The following is a 22,149-nucleotide window of genomic DNA, read 5'->3' on the forward strand; positions in this document are numbered from 1 at the left end:
AATACATACAAGTGGCCAGTAGGTATTTGAAAAGGTGCTCAACATCACTGATCATCAGGGAAATGCAAATAAAAACCACAATGAGATAAAAGTGTTGGATGTGAAGAAAAGGGAACACTTGTATACTGTTGATGGGAATGTAAATTGGTGTAACCATTATGGAAAACAGTATGAAGATTCTTCAAAAAATTGAAACTAAAACTACCATATGATCCAGTAATCCCATTTCTGGGTATATAACCAAAGCAATAATGTACTCTCTAATAATTTGGAAATTAAAATCTGGAAAAGATATCTGAATTCCCATGTTCATTGGAGCATTATTCACAATAGCCAAGACATGGTAGCAGCCTAAATACCCATCGATGGATGAATGGATAAAAACATGTGGTATATAGACACAATGGAATATTATCCAACCTTAACAAAGAAGAAAATCCTGCCATTTGCAACAACATTGATGAACCTGGGGGACATTGTACTATGTGAAATAGCCTGACACAGAAGGACAACCACTATAAGATCCCATTGATATGAAGAATCTAAAATAGTCAAACTCACAGAAGCAGAGAGCAGAATGGTGGTTACCTGGGGAGGGGAGATATTGGACAAAAGGCATCAAGTTTCAGTAATGCAAGATGAATAAGTCCTAAAAGTCTACTACTCGGCATAGTCACATAGTAACAATAGTATACTGCATACATAAAAATTTGCTAAGAGGCTAGATCTTATGTTAACTGTCCTTATAACAAAATAATAATAACGATAATAAAGAAGGCAGAAGGAAACTTTTGGAGGTGACGGATAGATTTACAGCATTGATTGTGGTGACGGTTTCACAGATGGACCTTATCTCCAAACTCATCAACTTGTGTATATTAAACATGTACATTTTTTTTGTAGGCGGATATCTCAATAAAGTAGTTCTTTGAAAAACAGATTAGGGAGACTTCATTAGAATATACGACTATTATATACAGTATTTCTAGTACATATTTATTTCCTTAATCCTTACAGGTAGTCAGTAGTATCATCCCCATTTTCTGGCCACGGAAATTGACGATTGGCAAGAAGATTATTTGACCTGCCCAGAGCTTTGAAGTTTTTAACCGGCAGAGCCAGGTCTGCAGCGAAAGCCCAGACCTGCGGAACAGGTAGGTCTGGGGTCACTTGAGTGCTCCCTGAGGATCTAGTATCCACAGAGGCCAGTGTCCCTTAGCCAGCCAGCCCCATTGTCCATTTGCCCTGGCAAAGTGGAATGCCAAGATGTGACAGTGCAAACAGGCTGCATGAATGCATCGCTGTTGAATAACTTGTGGAGTGGCACGTTAAATAAATCTTTCCCCCTCGGACACAGGGACCAGTCATCCTGGTGCTCAGGAAATTCCCATTCCCCCAGCAGCAGGGACACTCAGAAACCCTAAGACCACAAGTCTTTGTGTGGAAGGATGCCGGAAGAGAAAGGAAAAAAGAGAAACAGACAGTACCCCATTAACAGCATGGAGAGTTGAAAATACAGACTTCGGAGAGTGACCGCACCAAGTCCCCGGAGACCCCCCGGCTCGTCAGCCTCCCCCCTGCAACGAAGGTCCGTGAGGGACCCGCGGGGCGGCGGAGCCAGCAGAGCCTGGGCTTTGCACGCGCCCCTGCAGAACAGCGCCTTTGAACGCAAAGGGGTGGGGACACGGCGAGCCTGGCACCAAGGGTTAATGCCGGCGGGACGCAGAGGCGGGCGAGGGACGGGAGGGTCCGCGGGGGGGGGGGGGGGGGGCTTCTCGGGAGTTTCCCGCGGGAGGAAACTGCTTTAGGATCGCTGGGACGGCTTCCCCAGGAATGCCCTTCCCTGCCGCGTCCGTGGCCGGGATCGCCCGGGGCTGGGGCCGGGAGTGGGAAGCCCTGCAAAAGGTGCCCCCACTGCCACCCATTGGTCCCGAGCGGGTGGCGCCGGAGCTGGGGAACCGCGTCCCAACAGGCCCGCACACGCCCCGACCTCCCGCCCGCCCAGCCCGCGCCCTCTGCCCGCACAGAGCGGTCGCCGGTCCCCGACGCGGCGCAGCCGGGACCCTCGCGGTGGCGACAGGACTCGGGGCCCTCGAGACTCCGGGGGAGAGGGGCGGCCGCACGTTGAACCCAGTTCCGGGGGGTTCGGGCCGCCGGGGGCTGCATGCGGCGCCCTTCCCGTCCTTTCCCCTCCTGAACCGGGGGCGACGCCGATCCTTCCCGGGGCCGGATCCGGGCCCGCCCAATCCCGGCAGCTCGGAAGCGGCGCCCCTCGGCGGCCGGCGCTCCGGTGCCCGGGCAGGTGCCCGCGGGACGGCGAGCTTGCGCGCAGGGGGCCCGGCACGAGGGCGGGTTCCGGGATGACAACGCTCAGGAGGGGCCGCTGACCCCGGCCACCGGCTGGCCCCGGCACCGAGCGCGCGTCCCGGCTGCAAGAGCGGCGGGAGGGCGGCTTACGTCTGCGCCGTCCTTCCAGCCGCGGATCCCCGGGGGCCGGGCCGACCGCCCCCTCTGCGGCCCGAGCGCGCCGGACGTGCGGGGCGCGGCGCGCGGGGCCGGGACTCTGCGGGAGAGGCGGCAGCGCCCCCGGCAAGGACAGCGGGGTCTGCGGCCCGAGCCCGCGCGACCGCTGAGGGAAACCCTGCCCGTGGCCCTGGGGGCTTCTGGATGCCGGGCGGCCCGCGTGGACGGCCGTGCGCCCGGGGACTGGCCGCGGGGCGCTGAGCGCGGGATTGCGAAAGCCGGAGCTCCCCGACGGCCGGGGGGCGCGGTGGCACCGGGCGGAGGCGGGGACGCGGGCGGGAGGGCTGGCCCTGAAGTCACCGGGACTCGAGGCCGCCCGGCCTGGCCGCGGGTCTTACCGGCCGCGGGGCCGCGCCTCGGCGGGGGCGCTGCTCCGCGGAGAGCATGTCTCGCTTAGCCCTCCGTCCGCTCTCGGCCGCTTTTCTGTCCTCTGCGTGTCCCCGGAGAGTCACTACGGATGCCCTTCTCCCCGCTCAGGAAGAGCCAAGTTGAACTTCAAGGGACAGGGGCCCCATATTTTGTCTGCGCTGCAGAGCCCACCCGCGGACCACTCCCTCCCTTCGCGCCCGTCTCTGGGTCCCACCCATCACAACCCTTAATGTCAGATCCTCCGTGTCCCCACCTCTTGGCATTCAAAAAAGTTACTCTTCAGGGGCCAATGGAGAGCCGAGGGTCTGCCGGTCTCCCTCGCGGACTCGCCCTCCGCGACGGCGGCAGCGAGGACGGGGCGGCCAAGCGCGGGGTGCGGACGGGAGCGGCTGGGAGCAAAAGAGTCACATTGCTCCGACTTCCTCATCTCGCATCCCAGACCCTTTTCTTTTAGCCAGAGCGCAGCCAGTCAAAACTAAAAATTAACCGCAGGCACTGGCAATGAAAGAGCAAGTTTATCTCAAAAAAGAGTTAACGTTTCAAAGGTGAGCATTATTTGCATTAGGCAAGTGGAAACTTGCCTTCTGGTGCTTGTTTAGTGAAGAAACTGGCTTTGGAAGGCTGCCCGAGCCCTTGCTGAGGCGTCAGGGACGGAGGAGCCCCAGCCCAATGCCATAAACCTCCGGCCTGGTCCCTGCCAAGAGCGTCCGCAGGCTGACCCCACCCCACCCCACCCCCGGGGGGCAACAAATCCCGGCCGTAATCATCCCCAAGCAGCCCCTGTCCTAGCAGCCTGAAGAGGTGTTGGGAAGGAGGGTATGGAGGTATTCACCACTGCCAAGATTACGGTACCATTCAAAGCTCAAGAGAATTAAAAAGACTTCATTGAGTTTTTCTTAGAAATGATTTTTCATCTAATTTCAATGAAGGTCGTAATGGAAATTTCAAAAATTACTCGTGAGATTATTGAAAAAAATATTCATCTCCATTATTTAGAGGACACGTATAGTCAACAAAATAGTATCAGGCACCTGTTTCTTGGATGTTGTCGCTGGAAAAAGATTACACATTTGCAAAACCAGGGGGGAAATCAGTATTTTGCTTCTGAGATGAGATCCGAATATAGAAGATGTTGCATCTGCAGAGTAAAACGGTTGAAACACTGATTGCATGTTAGTCTACCATCAGACCCAGAATCCTGTTGCTGCCCAGTTTATCATACTTCACAAAAATTAAGCTCTTGCTGTGTGGTAGGTTGTACCAAGCACTTTACATGCATTCTCTCTTTTAGTTTCTACCAACCACTTTCAGGTAGGTGCCGTTGCCATCTCTGTTTTAGAGATGAGAAAGCAGATTTAGGGAGTTGAATTAACTAGCCTAAGGTTATGCAGCTAGCGAGTACCTGGGCTGGGATTCCCAGGAGGCAGTGACTTCAGGACTGTTCTTACTAAGATGCTAGCTCGTCATACACCATCACCACAGCACCAGCCTGGAAATCAAGGGCCTAGGAGAGTCATCTGCCAGCTCCACTGTGAGCAAATCACACAGACTTTCTGGGCTATAGTTAACTTAGTCTCAGAGGTGAATTTAATTGCCAAGGTTTCTGCAGGCATTCTGAAGAGGAAAGTGTGAGTTTCTGTTCCATCTCCTTTCTCTTCTCCTTTCTGCCCTCTGGTGGAGGTGCTACAGCAACTATGAAGTTAAAGTAGCCAAGGCGGCGGATTTGAGATAGCCAAGGTTAGATCAGTCTTCCTCACTACTGCCGGATTGTGTTCTTCTAAGAACTAAAGCTCATTGCACTTACAGTGTAAAACAAGCATTCCTTAAACTTCCTTGTAGCAAGAAAACCCAACCAGTTCTAGTTACCAATGGCACCAGAGTGAATACTTGAGACATTCTTTGCATGAGGGTAATGACATAAAAAATGAGGGTAAACATCTATATTCTTTGTAACAAACTTTTATAATGTCAGGAATCATAAAACTATTAGAAGTCTCATAAAATGCAGTGGGCTCAGTAATCTTCAATGACTTATTTGAATTATTCCTTTAAAAAAAGTAACTACATTTTCTTTGCAACTTAAAGTGACAACCATCATCTAGTTTCTTAAAATACTTTAATTTTACAAAAGGAAACACTTCTAGCCCATTGAAATTTTAATTGTCTAGCATTTCAAGCATACATCCGACTAGTTAGATAATTTAAAAGAAAAAAACCACACACAAACCTTAAAGAGATTTATGGAAAAATTAAAAGTAGGGAATATGCATTGGGAAAGGGTGATTTTACCAAGCAAACTTTGGTCACATATCACATTGCAGACCCAACTAGTGCTTAGTATTACAATTGAACGCAATTGGAGAATGAGAAATTTCGAGATCTTAGAGAAGCAGGCAGCATCCCAGGATGGTAATAGGCAAGCAGTGGCTAAAATAGATAATGGTGTTTGGCTATTCATTCAACTAACACTCATTTAGGGTTTGCTAGCAGCCAGACAAATGAAATGGAGTCCCTGCCCTCTCAACACTTTTAGTCTAGCGGAATACATACATTATACAGATACACAAATATGTAAACTGTGGAAAAATACTTGCAAATAGTGTGGCAATGGCTTTGGGGAATTAGAATATACTAGTTTTAACTGAGATATCATGATGCAAAGCCTTTAAAAAAATTTAAAAACAGCAAGAAACAGGCAAACTGGAAATTTACCTGTTACAGAGAGGAGAGTGTTTATTTAGCTGAAAAGGTAGTTTATTTAGCTATCCTATTTAGGTAGGGTATATATGTACCATAACATTAATATATTCTAGCCCACTTAAACATTCAGTGTATGATAAAAGGAACTTATGTGGATGTTCTGTCTGTTGTACACAACATTTCTGGGACATCAATCCCCTACACTAATACACAGTAGTCACTGGAAAGAAGGTAATGAGAACTGGCCTCATAAAAAATTTCAGAAGATTTTTATTTTTAGCACTTTCTCACACCCAGTGCTATGGAGGCGGGAGGCGGGGGGCTCACACTGCAATTTGACTGCTGCAGTGCCCCTCCCTTGGCCCAGTGTACTTGAGCCCGCCTTGTCCTGCGGGGGGTAGTGTCCCCTCGCTGACAGTGACCACGTGTAAGAAGGGAGAGGCCTCACTTCACAGCAGACTTTTTGATGTATGCATCAATTTGTAAGAAAAGTCTCAGAGTTACGAAGTAACATATCTATATTACAGCTAAGCTTTTCCATGTGCTACGTGCCAGGAACTTCATAAAGCGAGACATATGTATTTTCTTCATTTTTAATTCTTGGAACAAACCTAGTTTCCTTTGTCACAAAATGAGAAGTGTAATAGGCCCACTTTATAGAGCTATTATGGGGATTAAATAAACATACAAAGTGCTTTAAACTAGTTGCAGACACGTATAATAGCTAAAACTTATCAGGCACTTACTATTCTTACTGCCGCCACTTTACAAAAGAGAACCTGAAGCTTGCAGAAGTTAAATAACTTGCGTAAGATCTCACAACCACAAAGTACTATAGTAGAACCAGCACTGGAGCCCAAGAAACCTGGGACCACAGACGACTCCTACCTTCTGTAACAATTATTAAGAGATGACCATAATAAAAATGTCCAAGGAATTTATAGCCTAGAATTCCTCTGAATTTTCATTCACCCAATAAATATTTATGAGCACTGGTGTGGGTTAGTGTCCCCTCTCCAAATGAATGTCCACCCAGAATCTCAGCATGTGACCTTCTTTATTTGGCAATGGAGTCTTTGCAGATATGATTAGTTAAGAAAAAACCATACTGGAATAGGGTGGACCCTAAATCCAGAGATTGTCCCTGCAGGAGACAGTAGAGGACAAACAGAGACACTGAGAAGGTGACGTGAAGATGGAGACAGATTAAATGATGCTCTACAAGCTAAGAAATATCAAGGACTGCTGCCCAGCACCAGAAGCTGAGAGAGTGACATGAGAGAGTTTCTCCCTCACAGCCTCCAGGAGGAACTAACCGTGCTAACAGCTTGACTTTGGACTTCTGGGCACCTGAACTATGAGGGAATAAATTCTGGTTTTTGAAGCCACCCGTATATGGTATTCATTACGGCAGCCCTAGAAAACTAATACCAGTATCTGCTATGTGGCTAGCCATGGTTTTCCCACTCTAAGGTTACAGCAGTGAATAAAATTGCACTCTTGCCCTCATGGAGCTTACATTCCAGTGGAGGCAGAAAATAAGCAAATACGTAATACAAGGACAGGTACTGTTTAGTGCTATAAAGAAAAAAATATTATAAGATAGAGGATGACAAGAGGAAAGTGATGAGGGTAGTTAAGGCATATTATGAGATACACTGGGGGAATACACACACACACACACACACACACACACACGTATATGTTTTTTCTATTAGGGAATACGAGGGTGTTTCAACTCAAATGAATCCGGACTGTGGAATTTCAGGCTGTACTGCTGAAACGCCCCTCCCTTGGGCCAGCATACTTGGGCCCACCTCATCCTCCTGGGGGTGGTGTCCCCTCAGTGACAAGTGAACACATGTGCAAAAAGTGAGATGTTTCACAACAGATTTTTTGATGAATCAATTTCTAATAGAATTTTTCACAGCACCATTTAATTACCACATGGCCCAACACTAATTGGAAAGGAAACTTAGTAGCACAGAAGCTCAGCAAACAATAGATCTGCACTTGCTCAATATACCAAGATTCTAAAATATATGAAAATGGCTTCCCAGATGGGAACCTGGTCTCTCTTGTCTCTTAAGTCGTTGTTCCTCCCACCACTCCCAAATCCTAGGAGGTAGTAGCCAGCCCCCTCCCCTGCCGCCTAGCCCCTCAGTAGCTTTTCTCCACACAGCAGCCAGCAGTCTTAGGGAAAAAAAAGTCTTTCTTCCCTGCTTAAACCCCTCCAGTACGGTCCACTGCAACCTGAATTAAACTCAAATTCCTTACCCTGGTCTATCAAGCACTGCATGAACCGGCCTAGACATAGCCCCTCTCAGTTGTAATGTCCTTAGGCTCCGGCCACACCAGCCCTGCTCTTTCTTTGCTCCTCAGTGGGGTCAAGCGCCTCCCAGACTTAGGGACTTTCCCATGCTAAATTAGCCAACGTCCCTTCACCCCTACTTCCACCACTTTCTATACCATTTCTCTGTTTTTCACCCCACTTATCACACATAAAATCATGTTTATTTTTTGTGTGTCTATTTCCTGCCTGCTCTCTTCTGATCCTTAGCTGCAACCTGAGAGAAAGATCACCATTTTCTCCATTACCTAGAAAGTTCCTGTCATATAGGAAACAAATCTGTTGGTTGAACAAATGAAGAAATAGTTGTGTGACTTTGGATAAATTAAGCTCTGAGCTAGCCAAATAAAAAAATTATTAATTTATCATTCATGATAAAGTTATTAATCATTCAATCTCCTTGCTCCTAAATTCTTCCCCACAAATTGGAAAAAGAAAAAGAAAAAGAAAAAGAAAAACCTTAGTAAGTACAGAAGCCCAGCAAACAAACAGACATGAACTAGGCTTCAGGCTTGCTTAACAGGCTAAGACTCTGAAATCCATGAGAATGACTTCCCACACAGACACCTATATTCCTTACAATCAACTTACTTACAGCAGGTAATAACCTGAGTGTAGCTGATCTGATTTAGAGTTTCAGAAATGTCAACCCTGTAACTACCATTGGGAAAGGTAAAAAAAAAACCTCTAAAATCCAAACATAAAGCCATAGAGAAAGGAACGACTGTCCTTTAATTCTGGACACCAGCTAATACTTGATTAAATATTATGACGCTAAAAAATTTTGAGTTAAATCCAGCAAAATTTTTAAATCCTTTCTACTTCTGTTTAAAACACACTTCTATGACTTTTTATATACTTTTTAGTATCTATCAGCTACTGTGTTCTGCATCAAGTATTAGAGTTTTGTACACTGATACTAATGCCTAACCTAAAATTATAGGCTCCTAGATATTTTAGATACTAATAAATATTCTAGATTATAAATTTGGCATGAAAAATTTTTAATGAAACATTAATCGTACAAAAAATAGCAAAACTATTTAAAATGAATTACAATTCAGAGAGATTTGACTTACTAATATTTCTCTATCAGTTTGTTTTTATAAGAACTGATTATTTCCAGCTTAAATCTATTTAGGATTGTGGTAAGGAGAAATGAGGATAAAGTACATAAAGCTCTTAACCCTGTGCTCAGCATATATTGTTGACAAATATTGGTTTTCCTTTTATTACTATTTTAGAAAGACACAAGTTTACAAAACATGTCAACTTCAGTTAAAAGCTTCTTACACAAGAAACAGCCACATGTTAGGAATCTAACCTGGCGTTTGTTGAAAACAACATTCTTGGGAAACATAACACATGGAATTTATTTCAGTGACTGATGAAAATCCTCACCAATAAACCAACTTCTGGAATCTAATTATATAGATTCATGTTACAATTTAAGAGGTCTTGTAGAGAATTGCTTTTTTTAAAAAGTACAAAGTTACATGATCAAAAAAAGTACTCTTTAATAAGTAACCAAAGCATTGAGAAATATTCCTCTTACTACACATATGGCTCAGTTTCATCTACATTTTACAAAAAAAAATTGCTGGTTTGAAATACTAAATGAAACAACTAAGTTAATGCAATGAAGCCCAATGAACAACAAACACGTTACTCTGCTACTAGCTAAGCCTTGTGAAATATTCTATAATTTCTGTCATGCTTTTACTTGATACAGTGTTACATTGCCCTTTCTAAAATTAGGATAAAGTTCAGCATTCTGTCCTTCTAACAACAAATAGCTGGAACCGAGAATACAGAGATGAATGTTGTGAATATATATCATGTTCTACAATACACATTTTCTAATATTCCACATTTAACAATTTAACTAAATCCAATCTGAGGTATATTAGAAGATCAAAACTTTTTTAATCCATATCATAGGTGATGTACCATGCAAACACTGCAACCCCAACTCCACACACTGAAAGGAGGTAATATTTATATTTTTGCCATAGTGATAGCTCAACTGCCACTTCATCTCTTTTCCTGTTCTTCTTCCGACGACCCTTCAGTCTGTTTTCAAAAGCCTCCAGTTCAGCCTAAATCAAAACAGCATCATTTTTATTAAATTCAATACATACATTTATTTTTATTCAAATGACGTTTCAAATCAATTTGGAAAATGTTTTAATAGTAATGGCATATAACAAATATGTTAATGTGATTTTTTAAAAAAAACCTTCTCTCCACTACTAATTATATTCAACAAATTCAGAGTTTAGGTAAGCAGAAAGGGAACCGAGGCATAATCAAAGAGATTATTTCAAACTGCAGGCCTGACTTTAATCCTAAGTATTAAATGTCAGATTAAATCAGGGCGCCCTAAAATGTAGACATCAGTCTCACACTTCAATACCATACTCCTTCGACACCATCATTAGCGAACCGGGGCTCTATACAGCTTCTAGCAAGTGCTAAGACAGACCTAGTAAGAACAAAGATACCTATAATTGTAGTTTTTTACAATGTGAGTAATAAACATTAGTGGGTTATCAGGAAGAAATTCAAGTAAGAGAACTTGATCCTTCTCTTTATCAAATACATTTAAAAACACACAGTAAAAATTCTTCAAGGGAAAAAATGCTTCATTCTTTAAATCAAAATGACTAGTTTAAAAAGAAAAATTAGAAACTAGTTCTAAAAAAGGGTAACTGAATTACATCCATTATCAAATGTGGATTTCTATTCTACTGCTAAGAACTTACTTATTAAACTTTTATACATGATAATGTAATATAATACACTGTAGTGCATAGTTATTAACTGAAAAAAATATATAATATTCATGTAAGACTCCGCAAATGTTTACTTAATGGAAGGAAATGTAAACTTCATTTAACATTATCTATTCCTGTGGCCATAAACCACACTTGAAAAAGACCGAATGATATCCTTAGTTTAGTACAAAGTAGCATTCTTCAATGAGCCAAAATGTCAGAATCTCCCAAGTGGTTGGCTGTTGAATATCAAAAAAAGTCAAAATATCTTGAAAGCAGCCAAAATTGAGGACCACTGACACAGTCAAATAACTGATGCTTACATAATGAGCCACAGTCAGTAAGTATACATTATGTCCTAAGTTAACCCTTGTGTCCCCTGGGATTGGTTCCAGGACACCCCCAGGACACCAAAATCCACAACATTCAAGTCCCTTACACAAATGATGTAGCATTTGCATATAACCTACACATAACCTCCTGTATACTTCAGATCATCTCTAGGTTACCTATTATAATACTTAATACAATGTAAATGCTATGCAAATAGTTATTTTACTATATTTTTTATTTATATTATGTTTATTGTTGTTTAAAAAAAAATTTTTTTCCCAAATATTTTCCATCCTTGGTTGAATAGGCAGATTTTGAATCTACAGATGTGGAAGGCCAACTGTATTTTGGTTAAAGAATCAGTAAACAGGGAATATATTTTAAGATTTTTATTCATAATGGTATATAAAAAGGTAGGGGAAGGTGTGGGGAGGAAACCCCCTAAACTATTCTTAATCTCCCAGGGTTCCAGTCAACCTATGTTCTACTACATTAGCTGGATAACTTACTTTAGGGATATTAGGCAAATCAAGTTTATAAAACCATAAAACACCAGGTCATCTTGGCTGACCTGTATTTGCTACATGAATTGTTTCTAGATCTTCTCACAAGTCATGCAAGTTTTAATTTCCTCATTCATAACAGCAGTAGTTTAGCATATAATACAATCTGCTTGGTAAGTATATAGCATCTCAGAATGCAAACTGACAAATAATTACACATCACAATGTTAAGCCACTCTTTGAAGTATACTATCAATACTGTACATACTGTGAGCAAACAGAGGGCATCAGGAATGTACGTGTTATCTTAGGTAAAATAACAAAGAACAGACCATAATCCTACATTTAAGGATCTAATAGAGAAAGAGGGGAATGTATTATTAAAACAGATATATTGGTTAATAAACAGCACTTACTTGTCACAGATGATCTGCAACTCAGTAAAACAGAAAAATACTTTTACGTGAGTAATGACAGAGGCTCCCGGAGATGCCTTACAATGACAACACCCTCCCTTCCCATTCCTCCACCAAAAGAGGAGTTAAAATTCTTATGGGTAGAGAATAGATGAAATTGGTAAAGAAGTAAATTGGGAATATACAAAATATTTGGGAATACATGAGATCTCATGCCTTCTCAGAATTTCAGTATACTTCGAGTGAAGTAAGTGGATGGCTCATTGTTGTTTTATAGGAACTAAAATTTTCAGTTTAGAACAGAGTTGACTAGCCCTAGTTTGAAATTGGAATATACTTATGTTTGCACAAAACTAACAATGAAGCCAAAAGACATAAATCTAGCATTTTGTTTAATTACCTGTTGTCTTCGTTTTTCCTCTTGAAGAGCAGCTTTGGCTTCTGCTTCTTTTATCTGTTTATATACATTTAAAAGTAAATTAACAATTTAATCATCAATTTTTTTTCTTTTTTCTTTTCTTTTTCGAAACAGGGTCTTGCTCTGTTCCTTGGGCTAGAGTACAGTGGCATCATCATAGTTCACTGCAACTTTGAAATCCTGGACGCAACCAATCCTCCTGCCTTGGCCTCTCAACGTGCTAGGATTACAGGCGTGAGACACCATGCTCAGCCGATCAAATTTTATATAGAATTTAACATTTTCTTATCCAGGCTCCACTAACACATAGCAACTTTAGGGAGCTTTATGTTTGAAATCATTTAAAGAACGTACATGTCATGTTGAGAAGTTTCGCCCAGACTCCCAGCGGGGACCTGCAGCCCTAAGGCCACACATGCTTTCTACTACTGGGTCCTTAAAGGCAGCCTTTTGAATGAATCCAGATTTTACAGAACAAATCATTTTATTAAAAGAATGTCTGTGGCACAAACAACAAAGAATTCCAATTATCTTATTTCTGTATTTTAACCTAATTTTCAGGAGGCTTATGCTAACATTAAAACAAACGACTTCGTCCCAGAGCAAACACACTACTTGGTCCAGAGGACAAAAAGCCTAGTTACGTGGCAGGCAATAAAACGCACCCTACGATTCAAAATCGGCCTATAAAGCTAGGCTTCTATTACAAAAGCAAAGATATTTCAAATTGTTTTTAATAAACACATAAATTAGGGAAAGGCTATTGGTACAGTAAAAATGACATTTAACGAGACATTACCTCAGATGCTTTCCGCTTTATTTCTTTGCATGTTGTGTCACATTCTATTGAAACCTGGTTTTCACGTACTTTATTGCATTGCAATTCCTACAAATAACCCAGATTTCAAATTTTAAATCATCTTTCCCTTAACATCCTAACTATATACCATAAAAAAGCAAAATTTAATAATTTAAGGTCATATTATTTAACAGTCATATTCGTTAATTTTTAATGATGATATGGTTGTAAGCATTAAACATCTACTTCAATATCTTAGTCCTTTATTAAGTGAATTCCATAAAATTAAAACAGCCCATTATTTACTAAGTGGCACTATTGGACTTACCTCCAATTTTATTTTTATTCTTTACTTTTCTTTATTGTTTCTTGTTATTCTTATAAAGCTTGTAAGGAATACAATGTTCTAGAGCAGTGCTGTCCAAGAGAGCTTTCTGGGTAATGGAACTGTTTTAAACCTGCACTATCCTGAGGATAAAGAGTCACTGAAGAGTTTAGACCAGCCAGGTAGCATGACCAGAGGCAAGGAATCAGTACGAAGTTATGCTGAGGCCTAGGAAAGAGTTGTTCCAAAGTACTAATGGGTGCCAAATGGCACTTGGATAAGATGTGAAATTTCAAAGAAAATTTAAGACACATCTCAGATTAAAAGTGGCTTGACTATTGATTTTCACATAAACATGGTCAATTTAAATATCTAAAATGTACAGATTCCAGTCCCTAAGAAGTCACGCCTATAAATGTAAATTCAGAAGTTAGCCACCCAGGAAAATACACCAGGAACTCTGTAAAATAAATGAAAAGCAAAGGACCTATAAAAGATCCTCAATAAATGAATAAATTTAAAGAGAAGAAAAAAGATACTAGCTTTAGAGAATAACCATAGGAATATGAAGAACAAAATGAGTTACAACTATAACTGAGATAAGGTAAATCAGAGGTTAAAAAACTTAGTTTCAAAGGAGTCAACTTTGCCAATAGGGTGGTCAAGGAAAATGAGAATGGAAAAAAAGAGTATTAGGCCACTGTATTTTCCTTCATAAGAAAGTTCCGTTTAATGGTATATAGTTTGTTCCCATTGGGCCTTCCAATCATTAGTTTTCACTCATTTACTCCTTTCCAAGTTTAATGTTCTTTTATTTTACAAGGCTGTGCATAGAGGCCTTTTTAAGGCAAAATTTTCAAAAGACAATACCGATGGCAAAAAAGTTTCATAAATTAGAGTAACAAAGGTTAATTCCGACCATTTCTTAAACCATGCCACTCACATTGTGTACCTTGTTCAGACCTCAAATCTAGAGCACATTGACTTTATCCAAAAAAAGGGCACTGAGTTTGGCTCCAACATAAAACATTCTTCTGCGATTAAGTTACAGAAAACTAAATAGCCAAAGCTGATTTTTAAAATAAGCATTTATAGAAATTTGTAGGCTTATTCCAATAACAAAAAAATCTATGAAATAAAACCTTAAAATTAGAAGGCAAAAAACAAAACCAAAGAACTATCAGTACATACATACCAAACAAAACAAAACAAAAACAACTTACATAGAAAAGTATTTTCAATAACTTAAATATTTACCTTTTTTATTCTTTTACAGGGACATCTAAGTTTTACCTTCTGGTTGCAATTAAAGGGACATTCACCAGGATGACACATCTCTTTGCATCTATGACCACAAGGAAGCTTAAATAAAACGAACATAAAGCAATTACATATTTACAATTTGGTCATACTCTACCTCCCCCCACACCCCAGCAACTTCTGTAAGAAAGAGTCCACCACAAATAGGGTCACTCAATCCTGGCTAATGGGCTAATTTGTCAACTATTTTTCTTTTAGATATAAATTACTTTAATTATACAAAATTTTTAAATATTCTCCCCAGCTCTACTCCAAGAGTACATCTTACAGTCACCCTTGTAACTAGTTGTAGCCGTGTGACTGAGTTCTGGTCAATACAATGTAAGCAAGTATAAGTGATTTGTGCCTTAAATCATTGCAAGAGTACACTTCCATGTTCTTTTCTTCCCCATGTGCTAGAAAATGATGACAGCGGAAGCAATAATGGAAACCACGTGTTAAAGAGAGCGGAGCTGCCAGCAAACCTGGATTCATGGATGAACACCTAGAGCTTAGTGACACATCTACCTTCTCCGAACTGTTGTGAGAAAGAAAGAACTTCCTCATCCTTAAGACACTGTACTGTGTCACAACTGCCTATCTTTTTACTATCAAACATTTATTCTTGCCACTAGATATTAATATTAAAATATATTATTTAGGTAGTCAAAACCACTCAATAACTGACATGATGTCTGTGAACTCCTTGTCTTTAATTATTTACTATCTTTACATCCCAGTCAAGCTTTCAGATGAAACATTGTTTCCTTCTGTCTATTCAAACCTTATCTATACTTTGAGACATGGCTTAAATCACCATAAGAGCCTGATATAAATTTGCCTACATTTAAATAAATAGTAGTTACGTAAGAAATCTATTTCTAAACTGTTGTGACATTGCTTGTATTGTCTTCAACTGTTACCAAAAAAAAATTTTTTTAGGCACTTCATATATTTCTGAATGTAAATAAAATACACTATTGGTTAGGGATTAAATTCCAAGGTCAGACTACCTAGAACTGAATTCTAGATTCCCTCTTCATAACTGTGGGACCTCAGGCAAGTCACTTTTCTGTGCTTCAAATGTAAAACTGTGAAGAGTAATATTTTATAAATACTCTACAAAGTTGTTGTGAGGATTAAGTATGTTCAGTATACTTGTATTTAGCTATTATAATAAAAGTTATTATCAGTTAGTAGAGGGCAATGGTCTTACACAGACAATCCCCAATTTATGATGGTTCCACTTAGGATTTTCAACATTATGATGGGTTTATCGGGATGCAACCCCATCATAAGTCACGAAGCATCTATATTTTTTTGTGTCTCTCATATCAAGCTCCCTAACAAAGATACTTTACAAATAGTGGACACCTTAATAAACATTTAAATTCTCTAATTTCTGATCTCTATGATTCACCAGACTGACCTTTCAAATTACTGACTCTACCAACTTTGAGAAATTCAGAATCCTTTTCCATTGTCTTTAGTCTCTCTCTAGTGTGCAACTAGGTTTCCTGTTCTTTAATTTTTAGGATAGGCATTCACACTAAAACTAAATTTAGACCCCTCACACTGTGTATTTCCACTAACCCTACCACAGGGAAGAATACTGCTAGAATGATTTCCACACCAGGCATTCCTGAACCACTTCAGTTTTGTTTCTTCCTACAGCTAATACTAGGCCCTGAACACTGCTTACCAGGCTCAATATTTATTCATTCTCAAATACTCGCCCCACAGTGGTTTCTCAAGCCTTTGTATTCCTTAACTTCACTCTCACCTTGATTCCTGTCTTCTGCAACTTTCACCAGCGCTGGATGTGGAAAGGCAAGGAGATTCTTGGAGTAGGGGTTAGGTGAGGTGGCAGGGTCAAATGAAAGATTTAGAAAAAAGAGACATACATATTTTGAAGGCAGAAAACTCAGCCAGAGAAAAGGCTTTCAAGATGTCAGTAAAATCGTGAAGAGTGAGCATGAGGTATTTTAGGAGGCAGAAAGATATAACATCAAGACCCGTTAATTCATCAACCTCCAATGCCTCTGGCCTGACTTCATAAAGACGACAAATGGCAGGCATTAGCTCACCATCTACCATCTCTTGCCCTAATCCGTCTCTGATATATATCCTCTTGTTCTTTCCTTAATCTCTGAGGTAATTTCATCAGTCATCTTCTCTAAAGTAACTAACCACTCTACTTCACCTTGAAATCAATGATTCTAAAGGGGAAAGTGAACAGGGAAGCATATCAGAATAAAGATCTTTTTGAAAATACACAGAATTGAGGCTGTACTGTGGCCTTTCAGTAACCAGCGCTCCATCCCTCCAATGCGTTGGGGGTTGGTGAATTAACGGGTCTTGATGTTATATCTTTCTGCCTCCTAAAATACCTCACGCTCACTCTTCACAATTTTACTGACATCTTGAAAGCCTTTTCTCTGGCTGAGTTTTCTGCCTTCAAAATATGTCTGTCTCTTTTTTCTAAATCTTTCATTTGACTCTGCCACCTCACCTAAACCGTACTCCAAGAATCTCCTTGCCTTTCCACATCCAGCGCTGGTGAAAGTTGCAGAAGACAAATTGAGATGGCTGCCTGGTTCACCACAACTCCCCCAGCAGCACAGCGCAGCTATGCCACCTGCTCTAGTTCCCTCTCTATGGCTGCCTGTGCCCAGGAGTCCCTGCACTCCCAGTGAGCCAATCACATGTTCTCTCCCAGAAATCTGAAAACTTGAAAGGGAGAGATGGTAGTTTGCATAGTCATCTCACAACGGGATTATTAAAATAATCATTTATTGCTTCAAATGATCTATTTTTTAATAATCTTACATAAATTTTAAAACTTTTAAGTTCAATTTCTAAGTATTTCTGTTCTTAAACTTAAATCCATAAAAAGTGATGCAAAGCTTTAGTTAAAAAAAATATTTTTAACAAAAAGGTGTATAATGCATTGATTCTTGTTTCATATTTAATCAAAGACTGATTACTATATTTAAGACTTAGTTGTCATCCCTTCCTGACTCTAAACAGGATGAAAAACAAATAAGTACATAAAGAATTTAAAGAAAATTTAGTACATCTATTTAGTACATCTGTAAGTCAAAAGGATTCTTTTTCAAATGTCTACCCAAATCAAATAATTGTCACTGTCCCAACCTAACAACAACAAAAGGAGCTTGCTCCCTTTCAGATTGACCAAATAGAGATGGACTAATTTGGTTTCTCAAATCACTGCCAGGATATATCACCAGTGAGTTTGTACCTTTTTACTCCACATGATTTTTTCAAACCACTTATGATACTTTTAGTTTGAATACAACGTTTATTGAAGCATCAGAATCTTTAAACACAACAATCTGAATGGTACCAGCACCAAAAGCCACACTGAAAACGTACGGCGGTACCTGCTACGGTATCACCTCCAAAGCGCTGTGGATGTGCAGTCGACCCTCCCACCATCCCACCACGGAGGCGCCCACAGGCGCGTGAGGACACACATACTTATTTTTTAAACAACCCAACAGATTCACTGTCTAACTGCTAATGTGCCACATAGTTCTCAATCTATTTATATTTTAAGTCTGAATCACATTTTGGGGGATAAGCACTAGGTCAATATTTTATTGTATAAAGTATGTAAGCGATCTTTAAAATTACTTTCTTTTTTTTGTTTGTTTTTTTTTTTTTTTTTTGTGAGCTTTTACAATATAAGTCTGGGTTTTATTTATTTATTTTTTTTCAGCTCATCATGGGGGTACATAAGTTCAGGTCATATACATTGTTCATGTCCCACCCATCCCCCCGAGTCAGAGTCCCAAGCGCGTCCATTCTAAAATTACTTTCTTAAAAAAAAAAATCTTCAAAGGGTTATTCCTAGTTCTAACATCCCCAAATTTCATAAAATGAAGTGCATCTACTCTAACCCTATGCGTCACATTTAGATAGACATAATCACATTCCACTAGAATGTGGGTCCAGAAAAGATCTGAAATAAGATAACCAAGCAAGAGAAAAGAAAATCCAAGAGAAAAATGCCCAAAGAACACAATTTGAAAGGTTCTGTTAAAGCTTACCTCTTTAGGGCACTGATTTTTGCAACAACTGAGGACATTCTTTTCATTTACATCAGCTGTGGTTATTTTTCTAAAAATGAGAAAGTTTTGATGACATTCAAACCAATGCCCATTTTTATCATATTTTTCCTAAAAACAATTCACAATTTCAAACATATCCATAAATTATTATATTTATTTCCTTTTTTTCCTCAAGAAATATTTTAATTATTTCTCTAATAATTATCTCCAAATTACTTTTTTCTTTCTTTTTTTTTTTTTTGAGACAGAGTCTCACTCTGTTGCCTGGACTAGAGTGCTGTGGTGTCAGGCTAGCTCACAGCAATCTCAAACTCCTGGGCTCAAGCGATCCTCCTGCCTCAGCCTCCCGAGTAGCTGGGACTACAGGCATGTGCCATCATGCCCGGCTAATTTTTTCTATATATATTTTTAGTTATCCAGATAATTTCTTTCTATTTTTAGTAGAGACAGGGTCTCACTCTTGCTCAGGCTGGTCTCAAACCCCTGACCTCGAGCGATCCTCCTGCCTTGGCCTCCCAGAGTGCTATGGATTACAGGCATGAGCCACCGTGCCCGGCCATTTCTCTAATTTTTTAAAAAAGAAGTAATACAATCTTTTCCTAACAAAATCTTATATATACTCTACAAATGGGAAAAAAGCATAATTTTCCTGCTCAAAATCAGGGTTAAGAATCTAGAAGGTAGAGTACCCTACATTTCTTCCTTCCAGGTCGACCAGATAATCTAGGGCTCTAGAGTCTAAGCAACACAACTGAAAAATATTCCGTAAAGTATATTACAAAGGGCTCTGAATTATAAAAAGATATTAGTAAGACAAGAGTGTTTCTTCAGTCCACTTACCTACATTCCACATATAGGCTTGTAATCTTGCAGTGACATTTTATTCTAAGCATTTGAACACAGGGTGGACATTCTCCAGGGTGACATGGCAAAACACAAGGATGAGGACAGCCTAGTGGCCGTGACTTAGAGCACCCTTCTTCACAGTGAAGGCATTCTGGACCAGCCTGAAAAATAGCAGGGAAATAAATCACCTAAGTACAGAAGTCTAACATTTCTATATATTAAAGTTATAAAATCTATATATTCCATTAAAATACTTCTGCAGCTCTTAAAAATACAGTTAATGGGCCTCCCAGTGCTTGCCATAGGCCGTGTTCTCACACTACCTGCATAGACAGAGACGGCAGAGTGAAGCTACCCCATGTACATCCCAGCCCAGGCCCTGTGCCTGGTCTGTATTGTCAATGGGGGAACATGGAGGAACAAAAAGAAACAAACAAAAAAATACATACTTAATGGCATGTGCTCTTGTTGATCTTAAAAATATTCAAAAAGAATAGCAAGAATGTCAATATGACCATTATTCTCATATAGATTTTTATGTTATAAACCTAAGTCAAACAGCCTCACCTTTAACATGAACTTGACTACATAAAGGGTATCCTCACTAAAAATGTAAATTACTTCCTAAAGAATAGTCAGAGGTAGAAAAAATATGGAGAGTAAAATGTTTATTCAATTCACTTCCATCCAATAAGCAAAATTATCATTGAATTAAAGAGATCAACACACGGTTAACACATAGAAATCCCACATCACTCAAAAAAGTTCTGGAGATATTTATCTCATCTTGCCAATAAGAAACACATACAGAGTGAAAATAAGGAGAAGTACCAGTAGTTTATTTTTTAATGCATATCAGTGAATTAAGGTTAGATTATATTTACAAATAAAAGTAACTCAATGTAACTAAACAAGATACCTTTCTCTGTTCTTGTGATTTAATAATGTAACTAGTATCAGAATCTACTAAAAAAGGTAAAATTTTTTACTGCAGGGCATTTTTGGTTTTCACATATCATACTTGAGATAAAAGAAGTCAGAGATCTACAGACATGGACACTAAGTTTTAAAGGTTAAACATTTTTATTATCATGCCTAAGTAGAGCAACGATTACAAAAGTTATTGTTAATAAAATTCTAAGCTATTTCTTGACATTTGAGACTAAAAAGAAATAATGTTTCAAGTTATGAAAATATTCTTTTATTACTAATTTCTAATTTTTTACTTTTAAAAAGTATATTCATTTATTCCACAAATACTCATTCAGCACTTATGTGTCAGGCATTGTTCCAGCCACTGGGAATAGATGAGACAGGTCCCTAGAACTTACATGTAAGTAGGGAGATAAAGAACATAATATAAGGTCTTCATAAGTACTCTGAAGAAAGATAAAGCAGGATGAGAGAGAGCGATGGTAGCACAAGAAGGAGCCTGCCTGATAAAGTCCACATCTGAATAGAAACTGAGTTAAATGAGGGAGAGAGCCACCAGAATGGAGAGTTCCAGAGAAAAGGAACAGTAAGTACAGAGGCCCTGAGGAAGAACAAATGTGGAATGTTCATGAAACAGTGAGAGGAGAAGCAGAAGTGAACAAGCAAGAGGGATGAGTAGTCAGACGAGAGGCAGGAAAGACAGTTAGGAGTCAGGTCATTACAGAGCCTCCTGGGCCACCGTCAGCCCTCCGGACTGTAATCTGAGAGTGATTAAAAGCTACCGTGGGTGTCGAGCAGGGAGGCGATACCTGACTTAGATTTTTTAAAACATGAATCTGGCTGATGTAGTAAAACACAAGTGAAAACAGAAAGGCTAGTTGGGAAAATATTGCAGAACTCTAGGTAAGAGGTGATGCTGGCTTAGGTAAGGATGTTAGTGGTATAGGTTATGAGAAATTGTCAGATTCATGATCGATTTTAAAAATAAACCTAACAGGATTTGCTGTAGGGCAAAGACAACAACGGTAAGAAACCAATCAAGCATGATTCCTATGTCTTTGACCTGCACAACCGGGTAAAAATGTTAATATGACTTTCTGAAATGGGAAAGACTGAGGGAGGGTTAGGCAATGAATTGCAAAACATGCCAACAGAACCAAAGTTAACACAGGGTATATTTCCTTTGCTCTTCCTGGCCATCTGGCATACGTACAATAATCTATTTAAATAACACGAGCAGAAGAACGTACTGGGCTGGGAGTTAGGCGGTCAGGGATGCTACTTTCTGACTTGCTACTCTCCTGTTGTATGATCACGGATAAGTCACCTGACAACACTAGGTTTCAGTCTCCCTATCTGCAAAACAAGAATTATGCTATGAGTTCCTTCCAGCTATGAAAAAGAAAAAAATCACTGAATCTATACTTGCACTAAGCTATACTCCTGGATCACTTCCAACATCAA

General features: G+C 40.0%; 2 protein-coding genes and 1 non-coding gene across 10 annotated transcripts in view; 1 reads left to right on the forward strand and 2 right to left on the reverse strand.

The window, feature by feature from the left end:
• The window catches only part of CORIN (corin, serine peptidase), a 180,032-nt gene extending 176,669 nt beyond the window's left edge, over positions 1 to 3,363 (reverse strand). For 2 of the 4 annotated variants that reach the window (XM_045532959.1, XM_045532960.1), the window contains exon 1: positions 3,146 to 3,362. In XM_045532959.1, coding sequence (XP_045388915.1) covers positions 3,146 to 3,319 — 174 coding nt within the window. In that variant the 5' untranslated portion in view covers positions 3,320 to 3,362. Of the gene's footprint in view, positions 1 to 3,145 lie in introns of all 4 variants that reach the window. The other 2 variants (XM_045532957.1, XM_045532958.1) reach the window with 2 other exon arrangements.
• A 6,481-nt stretch (positions 3,364 to 9,844) lies between these two features.
• Positions 9,845 to 22,149, reverse strand: part of NFXL1 (nuclear transcription factor, X-box binding like 1) — a 46,660-nt gene continuing 34,355 nt past the window's right edge. For all 5 annotated transcript variants that reach the window (XM_045532961.1, XM_045532963.1, XM_045532962.1 and 2 more), the window contains 6 exons: positions 19,747 to 19,913; positions 18,886 to 18,955; positions 14,771 to 14,875; positions 13,189 to 13,275; positions 12,372 to 12,425; positions 9,845 to 10,041 (listed from right to left, as the gene is read on the reverse strand). In XM_045532961.1, coding sequence (XP_045388917.1) covers positions 9,868 to 10,041; positions 12,372 to 12,425; positions 13,189 to 13,275; positions 14,771 to 14,875; positions 18,886 to 18,955; positions 19,747 to 19,913 — 657 coding nt within the window. In that variant the 3' untranslated portion in view covers positions 9,845 to 9,867. The remainder of the gene's footprint in view (positions 10,042 to 12,371; positions 12,426 to 13,188; positions 13,276 to 14,770; positions 14,876 to 18,885; positions 18,956 to 19,746; positions 19,914 to 22,149) is intronic.
• On the forward strand, positions 20,036 to 20,167 carry LOC123624900. Its single transcript, XR_006730263.1, has one exon. It is a non-coding gene; the product is annotated as a small nucleolar RNA SNORA51 (small nucleolar RNA).

Source organism: Lemur catta, chromosome 19 (assembly GCF_020740605.2).
Source record: "Lemur catta isolate mLemCat1 chromosome 19, mLemCat1.pri, whole genome shotgun sequence".
Classification (NCBI taxonomy): domain Eukaryota; kingdom Metazoa; phylum Chordata; class Mammalia; order Primates; family Lemuridae; genus Lemur; species Lemur catta.